Source organism: Hemiscyllium ocellatum, chromosome 31, assembly GCF_020745735.1.
Source record: "Hemiscyllium ocellatum isolate sHemOce1 chromosome 31, sHemOce1.pat.X.cur, whole genome shotgun sequence".
Classification (NCBI taxonomy): Eukaryota; Metazoa; Chordata; class Chondrichthyes; order Orectolobiformes; family Hemiscylliidae; genus Hemiscyllium; species Hemiscyllium ocellatum.
The window spans coordinates 35705630-35721302 of NC_083431.1; the positions used below are offsets into that span (position 1 = coordinate 35705630).

At 39.3% G+C, this 15673-nt stretch overlaps 1 protein-coding gene across 1 annotated transcript in view; it reads left to right on the forward strand.

The window, feature by feature from the left end:
• Positions 1-4107: 4107 nt before the first annotated feature.
• The window catches only part of LOC132830591 (eosinophil peroxidase-like), a 29776-nt gene continuing 18210 nt past the window's right edge, over positions 4108-15673 (forward strand). The window contains exons 1-6 of the mRNA XM_060848433.1: positions 4108-4131; positions 5334-5407; positions 9593-9686; positions 11446-11621; positions 13036-13168; positions 15208-15337. Of these exons, the coding sequence (XP_060704416.1) occupies positions 5335-5407; positions 9593-9686; positions 11446-11621; positions 13036-13168; positions 15208-15337 (606 nt within the window). The 5' untranslated portion in view covers positions 4108-4131; position 5334. The remainder of the gene's footprint in view (positions 4132-5333; positions 5408-9592; positions 9687-11445; positions 11622-13035; positions 13169-15207; positions 15338-15673) is intronic.

Sequence of the window (15673 nt, forward strand, 5' to 3'; positions counted from 1 at the left end):
GTGCCCACCACTTCCTCTGGAAGGTCATTCCAATGCGAACCACCCTTTGTATCAAAAATGTATCCTCATGCCTTTTTTAAATATGTCTCTTCTCACCATAAAAATGTGCTCCCTAGTCTTGAAATCCCCCATCCCAGGGAAAGGACAATTACCATTAACTCTATCTATACTCCTTTTGATTTTATAAACTTGTATAAGGGCAACTCTCAACCTCCTATGCTTCAGTGAAAAACATCCCTGCCTAACCAGCCTTCCTTTATGACTCAAACCTTCCATACCCAACGACATTTTGGCAAATCTCTTTTGAACCCTCTCAAGCTTAATAGCATCCTTCCTATCACTGGGTAACACCTGGTCACAATATTCCAGAAGAGGCCTTACCATTGGCCTGTATAACCTCAGCATGACTTCCCAACTCTTAGACTCAAAGGACTGAGCAATGAAAGCAAATGTGCTAATCACCTTTTTAACTATTCTGTCTATATATGATGCAAACTTCAAAGAATTATGATCTTGAACCCCTAGATATCTCTGTTCTTCAACACCACCCAAGGCCCTACCATTAATTGTATAAGTCCTGTCCCTGTTTGTTGTATCAAAGTGCAATACTTTGCATTTATTCAGATTGAACTTAATCTGCCACTTTTCAGCCAATCAATCCATTTGATCAAGATCCTTCTGTAATTTTAGAGAAGCTTCTTCACTGTCATTTTGGTGTCATCCACAAACTTACTAACCATGCTCTGTATATTGTTATCGAGGTAGTTTATATAAATGACAAGCAAAAGAGGAACCGGAACCAATCCTTCTGGAACGGCTGGTATTGGGCCTCCAGTCTGGATAGCAACCTTCTGCCATCCCTCTCTGTCTCCCTCCGTTAAGCTAATTATGTGTCCTATTGGCAAGCTCACTCTGAATTTCTTCAAGGGACCTCGCAATTGCCTCCCTAACTTCCCACAAAGTCTAGGGATACATTAGAAAAAGCCCCGGAAACCTATCCTTTAATTCTCTAAGACCTCCAAAACTTCCTCTTCCGTAATGTGAACTGTTTTTAAAACATCAACATTTACTTCCCTGAATTCTCTCGCCTCCATTTCTTTCTCGCCAGTAAAAATGAACATGTAATATCTATTTAAAATTCCTCCCACTTTCTGGGGTTTAATGCAGCTGGAAGGAGCAAATCAGCATGGACTCATAGAACACTCACAGCACACAGGAGGCATTTAAGCCAATCATGTCAATGTGAGAATGAGTCAGTGCTGAACAATGCTCTTTCTGCTCTGTAACAGCTCTGTGATACTCACGGACACGATTCCAGTTTCAAGCTCTTAGAAATGGAATTTACAGCACTTCAAGTTCTGATCCAAGACTTTTTGAAATTCAGTGAAAACTTTTGCCCTTACAACCCTTTCAGGCAATGTGTCCCAGACTCCACTATTTTTTGGGCAAATATTTTCTCCATAATTCTCTGCTGAATGACAAATGAAGTTGACAGTTCATGTTGAAGAGTGACTTCTGGCTTCTGGCTTTATTTTTTCTGATATATAGTATCTTGACCCCTTCATAATAGATTCTATTTCAAAGGTAACTCCATCCAGTCCTTTCTGCTCCAAACTCGTGTGTTCTTAACTAAAAGTAAGGACCACATATATTTTATTTGGAAATCTAAATCAGAAAATGGAACTCTATGGGAAGCTAGAGAAGTGGTTGCTGGGCCCCTTGCTGAGATATTTGTATCATCGATAGTCACAGGTGAGGTGCTGGAAGATTGGAGGTTGGCTGACATGCTGCCATTATTTTAAAAAGGTGGTAAGGACAAGCCAGGGAACTATAGACCAGTGAACCTGATGTCTGTGGTGGGCAAGTTGTTGGAGTGAATCTTGAGGGGCAGGATGTACATGTATTTGGAAAGGCAAGGACTGATTAGGGATAGTCAACATGGCTTTGTGCGTGGGAAATCATGTCTCACAAACTTGAGCGAATTTTTTGAAGAAGTAACAAAAAGGATTGATGAGGGCAGAGCGGTAGATGTGATCTATACGGACTTCAGTAAGGCGTTCAACAAGGTTCCCCATGGGAGACTGGTTAGCAAGATTAGATCTCATGGAATACAAGGAGAACCAGCCATTTGGATACAGAACTGTCTCAAAGATAGAAGACAGATGGTTGTGTGGAGGGTTGTTTTTCAGACTGGAGGCCTGTGACCAGTGAAGTGCCACAAGGGTCAGTGCTGGGTCCTCTACTTTTTGTCATTTACATAAATTATTTGGATATGAAGATAGGAGGTATAGTTAGCAAGTTTGCAGATGACACCAAAATTAGAGGTCTAGTGGACAACGAAGAAGGTTACCTCAGATTACAACGGTATCTTGATCAGATGGACCAATAGGCTGAGGAGTGGATAGGCAGATGAATTTTAATTTAGATAAACTTCCCACCAGGGATATATCAAACTGTGTAACTTATCCAAATGAGAATGCAGTTATCCTGTATGACGGTTATCAGAACTGTACTTCAGGTGTGCCCTAACCAGTAATTTCTAAATTGGTTCTGACGAGGGACACTGGGCCTGAAATGTTAGCTTTGCTTTCTCTCCCCTGATGCTGCCAGACCTGCTTAGGTTTTCCAGCAATTTCTGTGTTTGTGCCTGTAATTTCTAAAATCTGGGTTTATGTTAATGGGAATGAGCAATAGGAACTCTTCCAACAGAACCTTCTCCAGTAAATATCAGAAGTTAAGATTTTGACAACTGTTCTGGAGCATCAGCCATGAATGTCTATTCATTTCTTGAAATTTAGTGCTTCCCTTAAAGTTAATAAGGATTTCAAGTTGGTGGAATAAACGATCTCTGTTCTATAATCTACAGGAAGTTCATGTGCTGAATCTCACATTAATCAATTGATGCAATATTCCTGCCTTGGAGGAAACTTGATTAGAAACAGGAAGAGAAGTTAATTATAAGCAATGGCACCAGACCAGAAGCTGTACAAACCTCTGAGCCTTCCCAAGTCAAGGTTTGGTTGGAATTGCCCAGGCTCAAATTTCTCACCCCACTGCCAATCAATGCCCTTAAGTTTTCAATTAATGAGCACTTTAGTCGTTCATTTCCTCTGGACTGCATTTGTTTCAGTTCCAGGATAAATGAGAAAATGTCTGAATACCTGACTACTAAATTAGCGTGCATAGGTTGTCAGTTTGGCAGCATTGGCTTCCTCAACCTGCACCAATTTGTGCATGATCAAGGGACCAGGCCTAGTGTAGGTGGATGACCACTCAGACCTACCCATCTCATTTCCCCCACTCCTAGCCAGTCTAGAGATTTCTTACAGCTTCCTGCAGTCTATAGTTTTCTTCTCCACAATGAATCACATAAGCCAATTTTGTTTAGCCCCCAAACCGTGGATCATGAACCCTAGATTTGTCCTAAACCTTAAATATAAAGTGAGGGGTCTGGTACTGACCATTGTAGAACCTCAATGGACCTGCTTTCAAGTGACTAATTCACTTGTTGACCATCACCCCTTATATCCTGGCACCAAGTCAATTTTGAATTCAGTTTGATACTTCCCATGAGATCCCACTTATTTATCTTTCTGACCAAACTGCAACTTGGAATCTTGTCAAAGCTTTGCTGAACACCAAACAGACCATATCAAGGGTTCTTGTGCCCACTTTCCCCATTTGAATTAGATTCTCTCCAGAAGTACCCATAAACTGAAGACACATAAACACAGGAGAGAAACCAATAAGAATAATCCTCATATAACCAGTAGCCCTTCACCATTTTTCCACTCTTATATTTAGACAATAAGCTTTTTTCCCTAATCTGAGGTGGCAAATGCAAGGTTCTGAAGCTGAAAGTGTTAAAAATAATACATAATCCTTGCATGTGTTTTCGTGCAGAATATATGTTTCCGATAATTATATGTGTGCCTAAAATAGAAGCATCCTCATTCCATTTGACACAAGTAATAGTACATATTTTAATTAATTCATATAGTTTCTAAGTTAATTTAGAACCTAGTCAAACTGGAAAGTGTCAACATTTTATGCAAATGTTTAACTTAAAGAAATTGTATATAAACCTGCATCCACAGAAGTATTCATGCAGAAGGAATAGAAGGTCCTCAGGTCAGTATGACAAGCTTCTCCTTTTGGGGTAAACCTGCTAGTTATGCCTTCTGTTTTGAACATTTGGAGAGATGAAAGTTTGCATAGCTTTAAGTCTTTTCTATCTTTTCAGGATTTATTTTTCTGTGGTTCCCTCTGGCTGATGGGGTACAGAAATAATTCCTTATTCTCTGTTTAGTTTCTGTTCTGGCACTTTTATTGATGTTTGACTTTGCTTTTCTGATCACTTTTTCTATCTCTCTTTGTAATCATCCAGGCTAAGTGTTTTTTTACTGCCTCCTGAATTTGTGGAATTACTTCTGCTCTATGTTTCCTTTTTGATTTGTTTATTTAAGACTTCATTCAGCAGTTTAAACTTGCTTATTTAGAAAGGTAGAATTCATTCTTATCCTTATCATTCAGCCATAGCTTCTTCACTGCATGTTTTATTTTTTTTTAATTTAGCTCTTTTGTTCTGTTCAAATATATGACTCTTGGTTTTAGGTATATCTGCCTCTCAAATCATGCTAACATGAATACCACTTCCAGAGATCTTGCAACTTCTTGCCTTGTAGCATTTAATAGACTGGGGATGAGGCTGAGAATGAACACGGCCAGATTATGCTGACGGGGAAGGGGAATCTCAGAGTTAATATGCTCCTTAATCAGAATGGTTAAAAAAAATGTAAGAGTACAATACAAACTGTGGTAAAAGTTTGGCCAGGCCCAAGTCTTATTTCAAAATCTGATGTGTTCAGTTATTTAATTGTCATAGAGTCAGAGAAGAGTTGCATGAAAGAGTTGCATAGAGTCATGAAAAGGATGACATTTGGATTAGCGTGGCCTTGCCAACTGTTTCCAGTTCACCCAGTCCTATTCCCCCGCTCCTTCCCTATAACCTTATGCAATTTTGTCTCCAGCTGCTTTTCTGACTTCCATTTGAAAGCTGCAACTGAACATGCCTCCAACATCGTCTCAAATTGTACCTTTCAGATCCTAACTTACTCGCTGCATAAAACAGGGCTTCCTTACGTCACCCCCTGGTTGTTTTACCAATCAACATGGAAATCACAAAGAATTTTACCAATCACCTTAATTTGGTGCAGAGCTGTGTATTTTCATGCTTCCTATCAGATTCCATAATAATAGCCTTCTGGAACTTTGATGATCACTGTTTAAGGCTTCTCAATCTATGTCTGACTCATGTAATGCACTTCTTTCAGAATGGCCTCTCTGTGGTCCTTCGGTGTCCTCCTTGCTGGATTTGTTCTGCTTCAGATTGATGGAATTTGTGCAGGTAAGAGACTAAACTGGCAATTCAAATCTTTCTCATATAACCTGGCAGAGAAGGAGCAATTGAGCCTGACTCTCCAGACCTGCCTGACCTCACCACAGACCAGATGATACTGAGGCTGGCTCCCCAATTGTATTGAGGTACAGGGCAGGCTTTTTATGGCATGGTGCATTGGTGCTTCCTTCCATCCTTACTATCTGTCCCAGCATTGTAGGTTGTTTATAGACAGAGTAAGATAAATAGAATAAGAAAATTATTCTACAGATACAGAATGATACAGAAGAACTTCTTAATAGCCAATATTCAACAAATGCACAATCTTGTTCAACTGGATATGCCAAAGGAAATTGCTCACAGTCAGACATTGAGTGAGTTTTGGACAAAGGTGTGAACAGCGAAGCAGGAATTTAATGTTAGGTAATAATGAGGGAATTTCACCTGACTCTCTCCAACATTCAAATGGATTCATCATTTATTTTTTGGTTAAAAACATCTTCCTTAAGTCAATTGATTGCGTTGATAAAAGCAAAATATTGCAGTTGTTCAAAATTTCAAATATAAACAGTTTTGGAAAAACCCAGCAGGTCAGGCAACATCTGTGGAGACAGAAACTGAATCGAGTATCACATTTCTTTGGACTTTATCCTTAGGTTGGTTAATGAATCATGTTAAAATCTGCAGCAAAAAAAAATCAGATCAATTCTAAAATAAATACAAGCTGCAAACAATGAGTATAGGCAGAGAGTTTCAGCTGAGGCTAATGATAAAAAGTACTCTGGGTGTAATGGAGACTGGACCGGTTTTGTTAAGGTGAAGTTATCCTGAAGTTTCTGTACAAGTTCATTAGGATCGTGTGTCATGATGAAAATAATGAAGATAAAATTTCCCATGATTCAATGCAAATATTAGAACAGTCAGAACCTCTAACACTACACCAGATAGATTACCAGGAAATTAATTAGTTCAAATATTGACAAACAATTCGTCGGCAGCCAGATAAAGCAGGACACTGACTGATGCAACATTCTTGATTTCACTAGTTTGTTAGCTTCAATAGTGATTGGCTTCAAATTTTACATTCCTTGTGCTGATCAATTAGTAGAATCTAAGTTAATTTTAATTGAATTTAATCTAATTACTACAGTAGGAGAAATACATCTGGGTAGGCAGTTTCAATTATTTGCTGAACACTGAGAGAGAGAGCAATTGAAGGGGGAACTGTAATTGATAATGGAACAAGATATAATTGATCATAAAGAGGGGGTCAGATAGAATTGGAAGTGAGGAGGAGAGGATCTGAACTGTACAATGGGGCGAAGGGGAACTGGAATCTTTGAAGGAGGTGGGTGAGAAACTGCATTTTCCAGTAAAGGTGGGTGGAGCCATAATTTAGAGTGGAGAGATGCAATAACTTACAGACAGGAAAGTAGAAATTGTGAAGAAATGTAAGGCTGTTTCTATTTAACTGCCACAACCTTTCTCCTGGTAACACCACTGGAATTGCTCAAAGAGAATGCTGCTATTTTTGTCCTGCATTTCATTAAGTGGTGAGAACCTGGAAGCATTTTTTCTTATTCATTCTCAGGGTGTCAATGCGAAAGGCCAGAACCGGCATTTATTACCAAACACTCTAAAGGCCCTGAGGGCAACTTAAGGTCAACGACATTACTGTGAGTCTGTAGCCCACACCAGTCAAGGAAGGCATTAAAGGACACTAGTGAACAACTGTTTTTTTTCCCCCTGACATCTATTTTATGATCACCATTAGACTCCTAATTACAGATATTTGTTGAATCCAAATTCCATTTTCTGCCAAAGCAGGATTCCAATTCAGGCCCTCAGCACATTGTCAGGGTCTTGGGATTAATATTCCGGTCATAATACCACTAGGCCATCACCTCCCCTTTACTGGATTTGATCATCCTAGTCTGAAATCTCAGATGAGCCAGTCTATTTTGTGAAGGCTATGTCTTCACTGGAGGCTGATGGGGAAAACTATCATCTGCTGACTGAAGGCTTTAATGTCATTTATAAATTAGAGAACAGTACTGCCTGCACCAGTCAAAGTCAACACTGATCCAAACCTTTTTGTTCCTGATTGCTTCCAAGCAACATCTTCCAATTTGTTTGTTTAGTTAGGCAGCAGCTGACCAGGCTGTCAGGAAGTTAAGGAGAGTTTCAAAAATCATATTAACCCAATGGAACCAGATAAAAAAAGAGAAAGAATGCTATTTATTCCTAAACTGGAAGACTTCTTACATTTAACTGAAGAACTGATAGCCTGCTCATGGGTCCCTGATATTTGAGTTGCTCGGTTTCTCAGTGTAGGCCTTACGCTGAGGAATAACACATGTCCACTCCCATTTTCACATTTTAATTAGCAGTTGTTGTTTTACCCAGTATCACTACTTTTGCAAAAGGCAACTTCCGACAAAATGGGTGTCTTTGACCAGACTGACATGGTTAAGACGCCATAACAGTGTTGGTAAATGAGTAGCAGGGTCTTGTGGAGCTCGATGTCATTAAAATGGCTGATCTCCTCCTGCAAGTTCCTTGTATTAAAGTTAGACAAAGTAAAGCTTTTTCAAAACAAAGGACTGCAGATGGTGAACATCTGAAACAAAATCAGAAATTGCAGGAGAAACTCAGTAGATCTAGCAGCATCTGTTGGAAGAAAGGAACTTTTCAAGTTTGTTGACTCTTCCTCGGAACCATTCTGTCTTTGAAAAGTTTTTTTTTTCAGTTGTGCAAATTATAACAGTTACCCTGGAAGAAATACTTCAGTTTGAGTGAATTGCAATTCTTTTGGAGGGTGCATGAAGTTAAGAATACTGTTGATGGATGTAGCTCAGTCTTTAGAAACCTTATTTTTCATCTTGATTAATTGTCTCAGTCTCTCCTGTCTCTCTGCCTGTAAAGAGTAAGAAATACTATACCATTTTAAGTGATGTATTCGTCTACAAGCTACTTTTTCTCATTTTCCGTCCAAGTGTATATTAGGAAAATGTAATAATATTTGAGAACAGTAAAAGTCAGCTGCTTAGCAATATTATAGGTGGCTTCACGTACTGACCTTTTTGCTCAATCCACCTTGTTTCTCACTCCAGAAAATGTTAATGCATCTAGAGTCATAGAGATGTACACCACAGAAACAGATTCTTCAATCCAACTCATCCATGCTGACAAGATATCCTAACCTAATCTAGTCCCATTTGCCAGCACTTGGCTCATATCCCTCTAAACTTTCCTATTCATATATCCATCCAGATGTTTTTTAAATGCTGTAATTTTACCAGCCTCCACCACTTCCTCTGGCAGCTCATTCCATACACGCACCACCTTCTGTTGCCCCTTAGGTCCCTTTTAAATCTTGCCCCTCTCACCCTAAACCTATGCCCTCTAGTTCTGGACTCCCCCACTCCAGGGAAAAGACCTTGTCTATTTATCCTATTCATGCCCCTAATGATTTTATAAACCTCAATAAGGTCACCCCTCAGCCTCCGACGTTCTGGGGAAAACAGCCCCAGCATATTCAGCCTTTCCCTACAACTCAAACCCTCCAACCCTGGCAATATCCTTGTAAATATTTTCTGAACCCTTTCAAGTTTCACAGCATCCTTCCAATAGGACAGAGATCAGAATTGAACACAATATTCCAACAGTGGCCTAACCAATGTTCTGTACAGCTGCAACATGACCTCCCAACTTCCATAATCTATGCTCTGACCAATATTTACCTGTGACTCTACATTCAAGGAACTATGAACCTGCACTCCAAGGTCTCTTTGTTCAGCAACACTCCCCAGGACTTTACCATTAAATGTATAAGTCCTGCTAAGATTTGCTTTTCCAAAATGCAGCACCTCGCATTTATCTAAATTAAACTCCATCTGTCACTCCTCAGTCCATTGACCCATCTGATCAAGATCCCGTTGTACTCTGAGACAACCTTCTTTGCTGATATCTGCGAACTTACTAACTATGCCTCCTATGTTCACATCCAATCATTTATATAAATGACAAAAAGCAGTGGACCCAGCACCAATCCTTATGGCACACTGCTGGTCACAGGCCTCTATTACTTGGTTCCATTTGCTTTATCACTCTCTTTTTGAAATAAATTTCAGATTAAAGCCGCCTTTGGCCTTTCTCAGCATGTCTGACTGAAAGTTGTTGTTTCTATTGTAGGTGATGGCGTATTCCTGGGCAGCCCATTTGTACAAACAGCTTTACGTGAAGCCATTGAACAGGTGGACAAAGCATACAAGGAGACCCGAATTATGTAGGTTCTTTGATTCTGTAACAGTGTCATGTTGGCTTCTCCATGGAAAGCTCAACTCGTTGAAGTTGCATGGAATAAGAGCTATCATGTTCATGATGAGAACACTTTTTGTTTTCTGCTAGTTTGTTCAAAGATCGGGTGTGGTGTATAGTTAATGTCCTTCTCTCTATATTGACATTAAAGATTTAAAGGAATACTGTCACGGATTAGGGACATTTGCAGAGAATGAACTCCAAAGGTTGTTTACCTGAATCATGAAAGGGTCCTGAGCAGGAAGGCCCCAGCACAACTGTTGACATTACAATACAGGAAATACAAACAACACAATGACTCTAACTCAGGTAGTCATTAACCAGCTAGGATTTCCATTTCTGGTAGCTACCGGAATATTGAGAATATTGAAGATATTTGGTATGAAAAGGCCTGTAAAAAATGCCTGCACTGTTGAATAATCTGCTAACACTCATTAAAGGTCAATTTTGTGAATTGGCCCATATTGGCCAGAGAATTAAGTTTGGCTTGATAGGGAAGTGTTCTGAAAACAATTTACATGGTAAAGAAGGTTTGCTGAGGTGATTATTTTTTGGCATCGAATGATGCTCCATGAGATAAGGAAATCAGAAAGATTCATTTTCAACATTGCTGACTTTCCAGCAATAAACATTAATTTATTTATCACAAGAACACTATAAATTGGGCATACTGACCTCCGAGGCAGACTCTCATTCTATGTTAATGGTACATGAGTCTCTGCATTATGAGGGACACTTGCTCAGTTACAGTTCAACCTATCCCAACTTCACTCAAAGAATAAAGTTCTTTAAGTATTTATGGCTGTGTATGATGACACCACTATTCCCAGCCAGAATAATAATTGATTAATTATTCAGTAAATCGGGAAGTTGCTCTGCTACCATCGTAGTATTCTGTACAAACTGGAATTGGTTGGAGAGATCATTCTGCCTTGATCAGAAAGCATTGCTATTTCTTTATTCATCAGTCCTATTTATGAACATAAACTCTGTTCATCATGGTAGTGCAATAGAGGAATTATAGGCATGTACTTCTTCTTGCATGCCTGGTGTTGGGAAGTTTTTAGATTCCAGAGAGGCCATATGCTTCTTCAAGTCTACGTTACAATTCACTAATCTGAACTTCCAAATCTAATCCACTTTCAAGTGCTTCTCCATATTCCATGATTACCCATGTCTAAAACTCTGCAGGTTGCTGTCTTAAATGTCTCAACAACTGAGCATCCACTGTCTCCAGAGTAGAGAATCTCAAAGATTCACAATTTGCTGAGAAAAGACATCTCATTCCGAAATGGTTCACCCCTTATTCTGAGACATTGATACCTAGTTCTCTGCTCTGCAACAGTTAAAAAAAATTCTCAGCATTTAGTCTGTCAGACCCATGAAGAGTTTTATACGTTTTGAAGCAATCACATTTCATACCTCTCTACTCCAGAGTATATGAATATGCACTCAACTTCATGTTTTAGGGCAGACCTTTTATCCAGAGAATCAATCTATTGAATGTTTGCTGCAATCATTCCAAGGCAAATACATCTTTTCTTGGTAAGGAGACCAAAATTACAACCAGTTAGCCAGGTGTGAATTCACTAAAGTCCTGTATAACAGCAAGTAAACTCCAATTGCTGTGTACAGACAACTAGCTTGCATTTCTAATTCTTATAGTACTTCAGTCAGGATCTGAATTCCTCATTATCTCTGTCTGATCTGTGTCTATTATTTTCCAGCCATAAACAGCGGCTAAGCAAAAGATCCTTGAAGTCTGCTGACCTCCTGCGTTTCTTCAAAATCCCAGTGGCAGAAACCAGGGTTGTTGTGCGGTCAGCAGAGTACATGGAAAACACATTGCGCCTCATTCAGCAGCATGTCCATCGAATCCACAAACGCTCAATGAATACAACAGGTCAGTTCGAGAACAAGGGACTGGGACCTGGAGCAGATACAGTCTCCTCCTTCTAACATTCCCAGTGAATGATGGGTTGGTTTTAGAAATCCCTGTGATTTTACAAATCCATAACAAACTGAGCTATGTGAGGATGATTCAGAAAAGCCGGGTTTGCAGGAGGATGGTGCAGGCAGGGGTCAGGGTGAGTGTGAGCCAAGGCGGAACAGCGCTGGTGATTGAATTCAGTAAACCAAGAGGCAATATCCTGTCTGAATTTCAGCAGCTTACCCTGCATTTTACTGGATTGCTCAGTTCAAGACTTGCTTCTTGCATCAGATACCTGCCCCAATGCTCTGCAGTCAGTCTGTCCCATCCTTTCAGCAGGAGCAGGATCAGGGTGGATTTATTGGGTACCAGCTCTAGCTGTTGACCAATGTGAGAGGCTGTACTCTCATAAACATCTCCTGTTTGGGAGCTGGGGAGGGTCTCCCATCCAAGGGGATAGAAGAATAGTGGACAGTCAGAGGTCGTAACCTCTAACAGTTCCAAAAACCGAGGGTAGAGGAAACAGAACAAAGAACTAGACCATAGCGTTGATTTCTCACTGGAGAGAGATGACTGGTGGTGAGGATCACCACATTTCAGGCAAGAGGAAAAGTTGAGAAGGAAAATCTTTCAAAGTAATCTCATCCAGTGTGGGAATTGAACCCATACTGTTCATTTCACACTACATTGCACTCCTGTTGTCCAGCCAACTGAGCTAGAACAAGCAAAGCAAAACTTAACAGAAAGTGAAAGATAGAGTGAAATGAAATGGAAAAATGTGCAAATGGCAAAAGGAAATCACAGAAGCAAAGAGTTAGAATGAGGAGAGATTGGTAGCCAACAAAAAAAAACTACCCCAAACTCTTCAATGAACACTGAGATAATAATATGAGGTAAAGACAGAATTTACAGCTAGTTAGAATGCATGATTGAGTTGTATGCATCTACCTTTAAAACAAAATTTATGCCAATATCACTATGAAAGAAGAAGTAATTGAGATGCTGGGTTGGTGTCTAATTAAAAATTCATGGAAGTGAGGTACTTAGGTAAACCAGCTATACACTTAACTTTGAAACATCACCATGTTGTTGCTGAAGCCAGGTATTGTGAGATTTTTAACTTTGTCCACCTCAGTCCAATACTGGCTCCTCCACAGCATGAAGCCCATAATCAGGAAATCTGATGTATGGAACATCAGCGTGGGTATATTACCAGGTCTGGACGTGATGGTTATTATCAGTAGCAAGACAATTGGTTCAAGAATTTGTTAACTGTACCTGTATCTGCCTTTGCTGCATCAAAAAGTCAGAATATTGTCCAACGAGTGTAATTTGTGTGTGAATAACTCAGAGATCAGACTGGGTAATGATTGTGTGTTTCCTGCAGATTTATTAAGGGCAGATGACCTGGATGCCATTGCACGTGTCACAGGCTGTCTAATCATACGTCAGCCCCCAAAATGTGAAACCGGCTGTTTTGAAGACAGATACAGGACCTTCACCTCTGTGTGCAACAACAGGTTATTGACAGCTGTCTATTTTTTCTATTTCAGCAATCAACTACCAATTGTAAAACTTGACTATATCCGTTTTCATTGTAATGTTTATTATAATCAAGCTATAAGCTGAGTCTATAAAATAACACAGCCAATTCTTTTCAAGATCCCAGTGAGGAAAGGACAGATACACACTTCTCTAAAGACAATGTTTCTGTGCATTTTCATGGAATGATTCATTCAGAATTCCTGATGTAGTGAGATTTGGCCTTGGTCTTAAATAATGTCAAAGGACCTCAAAGAAGTTAGGATGGGTCCTTTACAAAAAGCCCAAGTTCCTAAATAATTGAAGAATTAATTTTTAAAATGTCAATAAATGAATATGGGTGTAGCTCTTAAATCAATTCATTCTGTGGCAGATTCCACAGTCAATGTACTTTGAATGAGACTCAAAAAACAATTAAGTAAATTCTAGTGCACTTAAACCAACTCACAATGTACTCCAATAATTCATATTAGATGTTTAATATCATAAAAATGTAAAATTAATGATAGTCTAAATATCAATGGCTTGTCAGGGATTGATTAACTCAATGGGCTTGTTTATTTAAAGCAGTAAAATACATTGTAAGTTAAAAAGCAGACATTATAGATGAACAATTGATTTTGGTGATAAATTGTCAGGCAGGGTTGCAATTTTGTACACAAACAGCTCATGGAATCTTTAAAGATGAATTCTCTTAAAGGCAATGTGTACAGAAACGTCACATGGTCCTTCACAGGAACATTATGAAAGCAAAGTTAGAAACTGGATGACCAAAAGCTTATTCAAGAATTTAAGTTTTAAGGAGAATCTTAAATGGAAAATAAGAAGGGGTAGAGACAGGAAGATTCAGGAAGGGGAATTCCACAGCTTGGAGATTTTTCCCTGCTTTATTCACCTGCTCCTGGAGATTTCAGGCTGCAGCTTCTTTGTCTTTCTAATAAAACTAACAAAAATTTTCATAACTTCCATCTATGATGAATTTGTTTTAATTGTTCTTCAGTTATTGGCATTTTTCCACATTCAAACACAAGTCCAACATTTCTTCCATTTCTGAAGTTTTCTTTACAAAGCATAACTTCCATGATTGTGCCAAGAATAACTTTCTTAAGTCTTGACCTTCCATAAAACTTAGGTCTTTGTAAACTGCTGTCACACTACTGGTCAATGTTCCTTCTCTCAAGGCACCTTTTGAACCTCTGCTGGGCTCATAATTTTTCCAGCTGCTTTTCATTTTACCAATACAACACTCAAGGTTCTTTTAATCTTTCTTCTTGTTTGGTCAGAGTTCCAAATTCAGCATCTACCCAACTCTTCTTCCTTATTACACTTACACTTCAGTGAAATCAGCCTGGATTCAAAATGATGAAGTCTTTTTACTCTTTCCCCAATTATAAAATCCATTTTGGAATTAAGTTATGACAATTTCTTGGATTGTCTCAACCCATCTCCACTTCTTCTCAGTTTTGGTGTGGATTATTGTGTGGACTTTGGAACTGAACTTGAGGCCCTCAATGATGATTGACTTGACTGTTGACATTTTCTAATATTCTAAAACTAATGGCTCTGAACACCAATAAATGTGCTGATGTTACAGATAAAGGCCATCAGTTACATTTAAACGAGCTTCATGTTTGTTATTGCCATGAGCATTAGTTTGGTAAATGGCTGAAAGGACCAATTGCTGATTGGTTCCCTGTTCTCCACCCAAAGTGATTTCCCTTTTTAATGAAAGCAATGGAAAGGGAGAGCAAGTGAGGTGAGCAATTCTTCCCAAAATAGCAACTAGCCCTGAGCTGTTTAGATCAGGGACAATAATCATTTATGAATCCTGCTTAAAGGCATTTTGTTAATTACCATGTTAAATGAAAGGAAATTACTGCAGAAAACTTCCAGCAGTCACTTGCTGTTAGTCCTTTACTTATCGCAATACCACTTGTGCCAGTTCCCCTCAAACTCTTCGTTTGGATCAGGTGTCCTGCGTGTAAAGAAATGAATGTTTTGTTTTCCTGATTTCCAGGAAGAAGCCTCGCCTGGGATCATCCCATATTGCACTCACCCGATGGCGCCCAGCTCGCTATGAAGATGGGTGTTCACTTCCACTGGGCTGGACCCCAAACAGACGAATATTAAGATCTGTTCTGCCACTGGTAACTATGCACACTTCAGGCAGAATTAAATCTGGTTCACTGAAAAACCTACTGTCAACTGTACAGAACGCCACCTTACTGGGAGCAGGCAATGGGTGTGTTAGTACAGTGTCCTTTCACTTAGCAATAAATCCAATCCAGTCAGATAGGATGAAGGTCATTTACCTCTTTTTATCCTGTAACATTCCTTTATGACTTATCCCTGCATCAAATTAACCCAATTCCTAGAGAGTACAGGCACAGAACAAAATACTGTTCCCTAATGTAGTGCCAAACCAGCTGCAGGTTTGCAGTTTCATTTGGAAAGACCACACTGCAGACCAATTGTGAAATGGT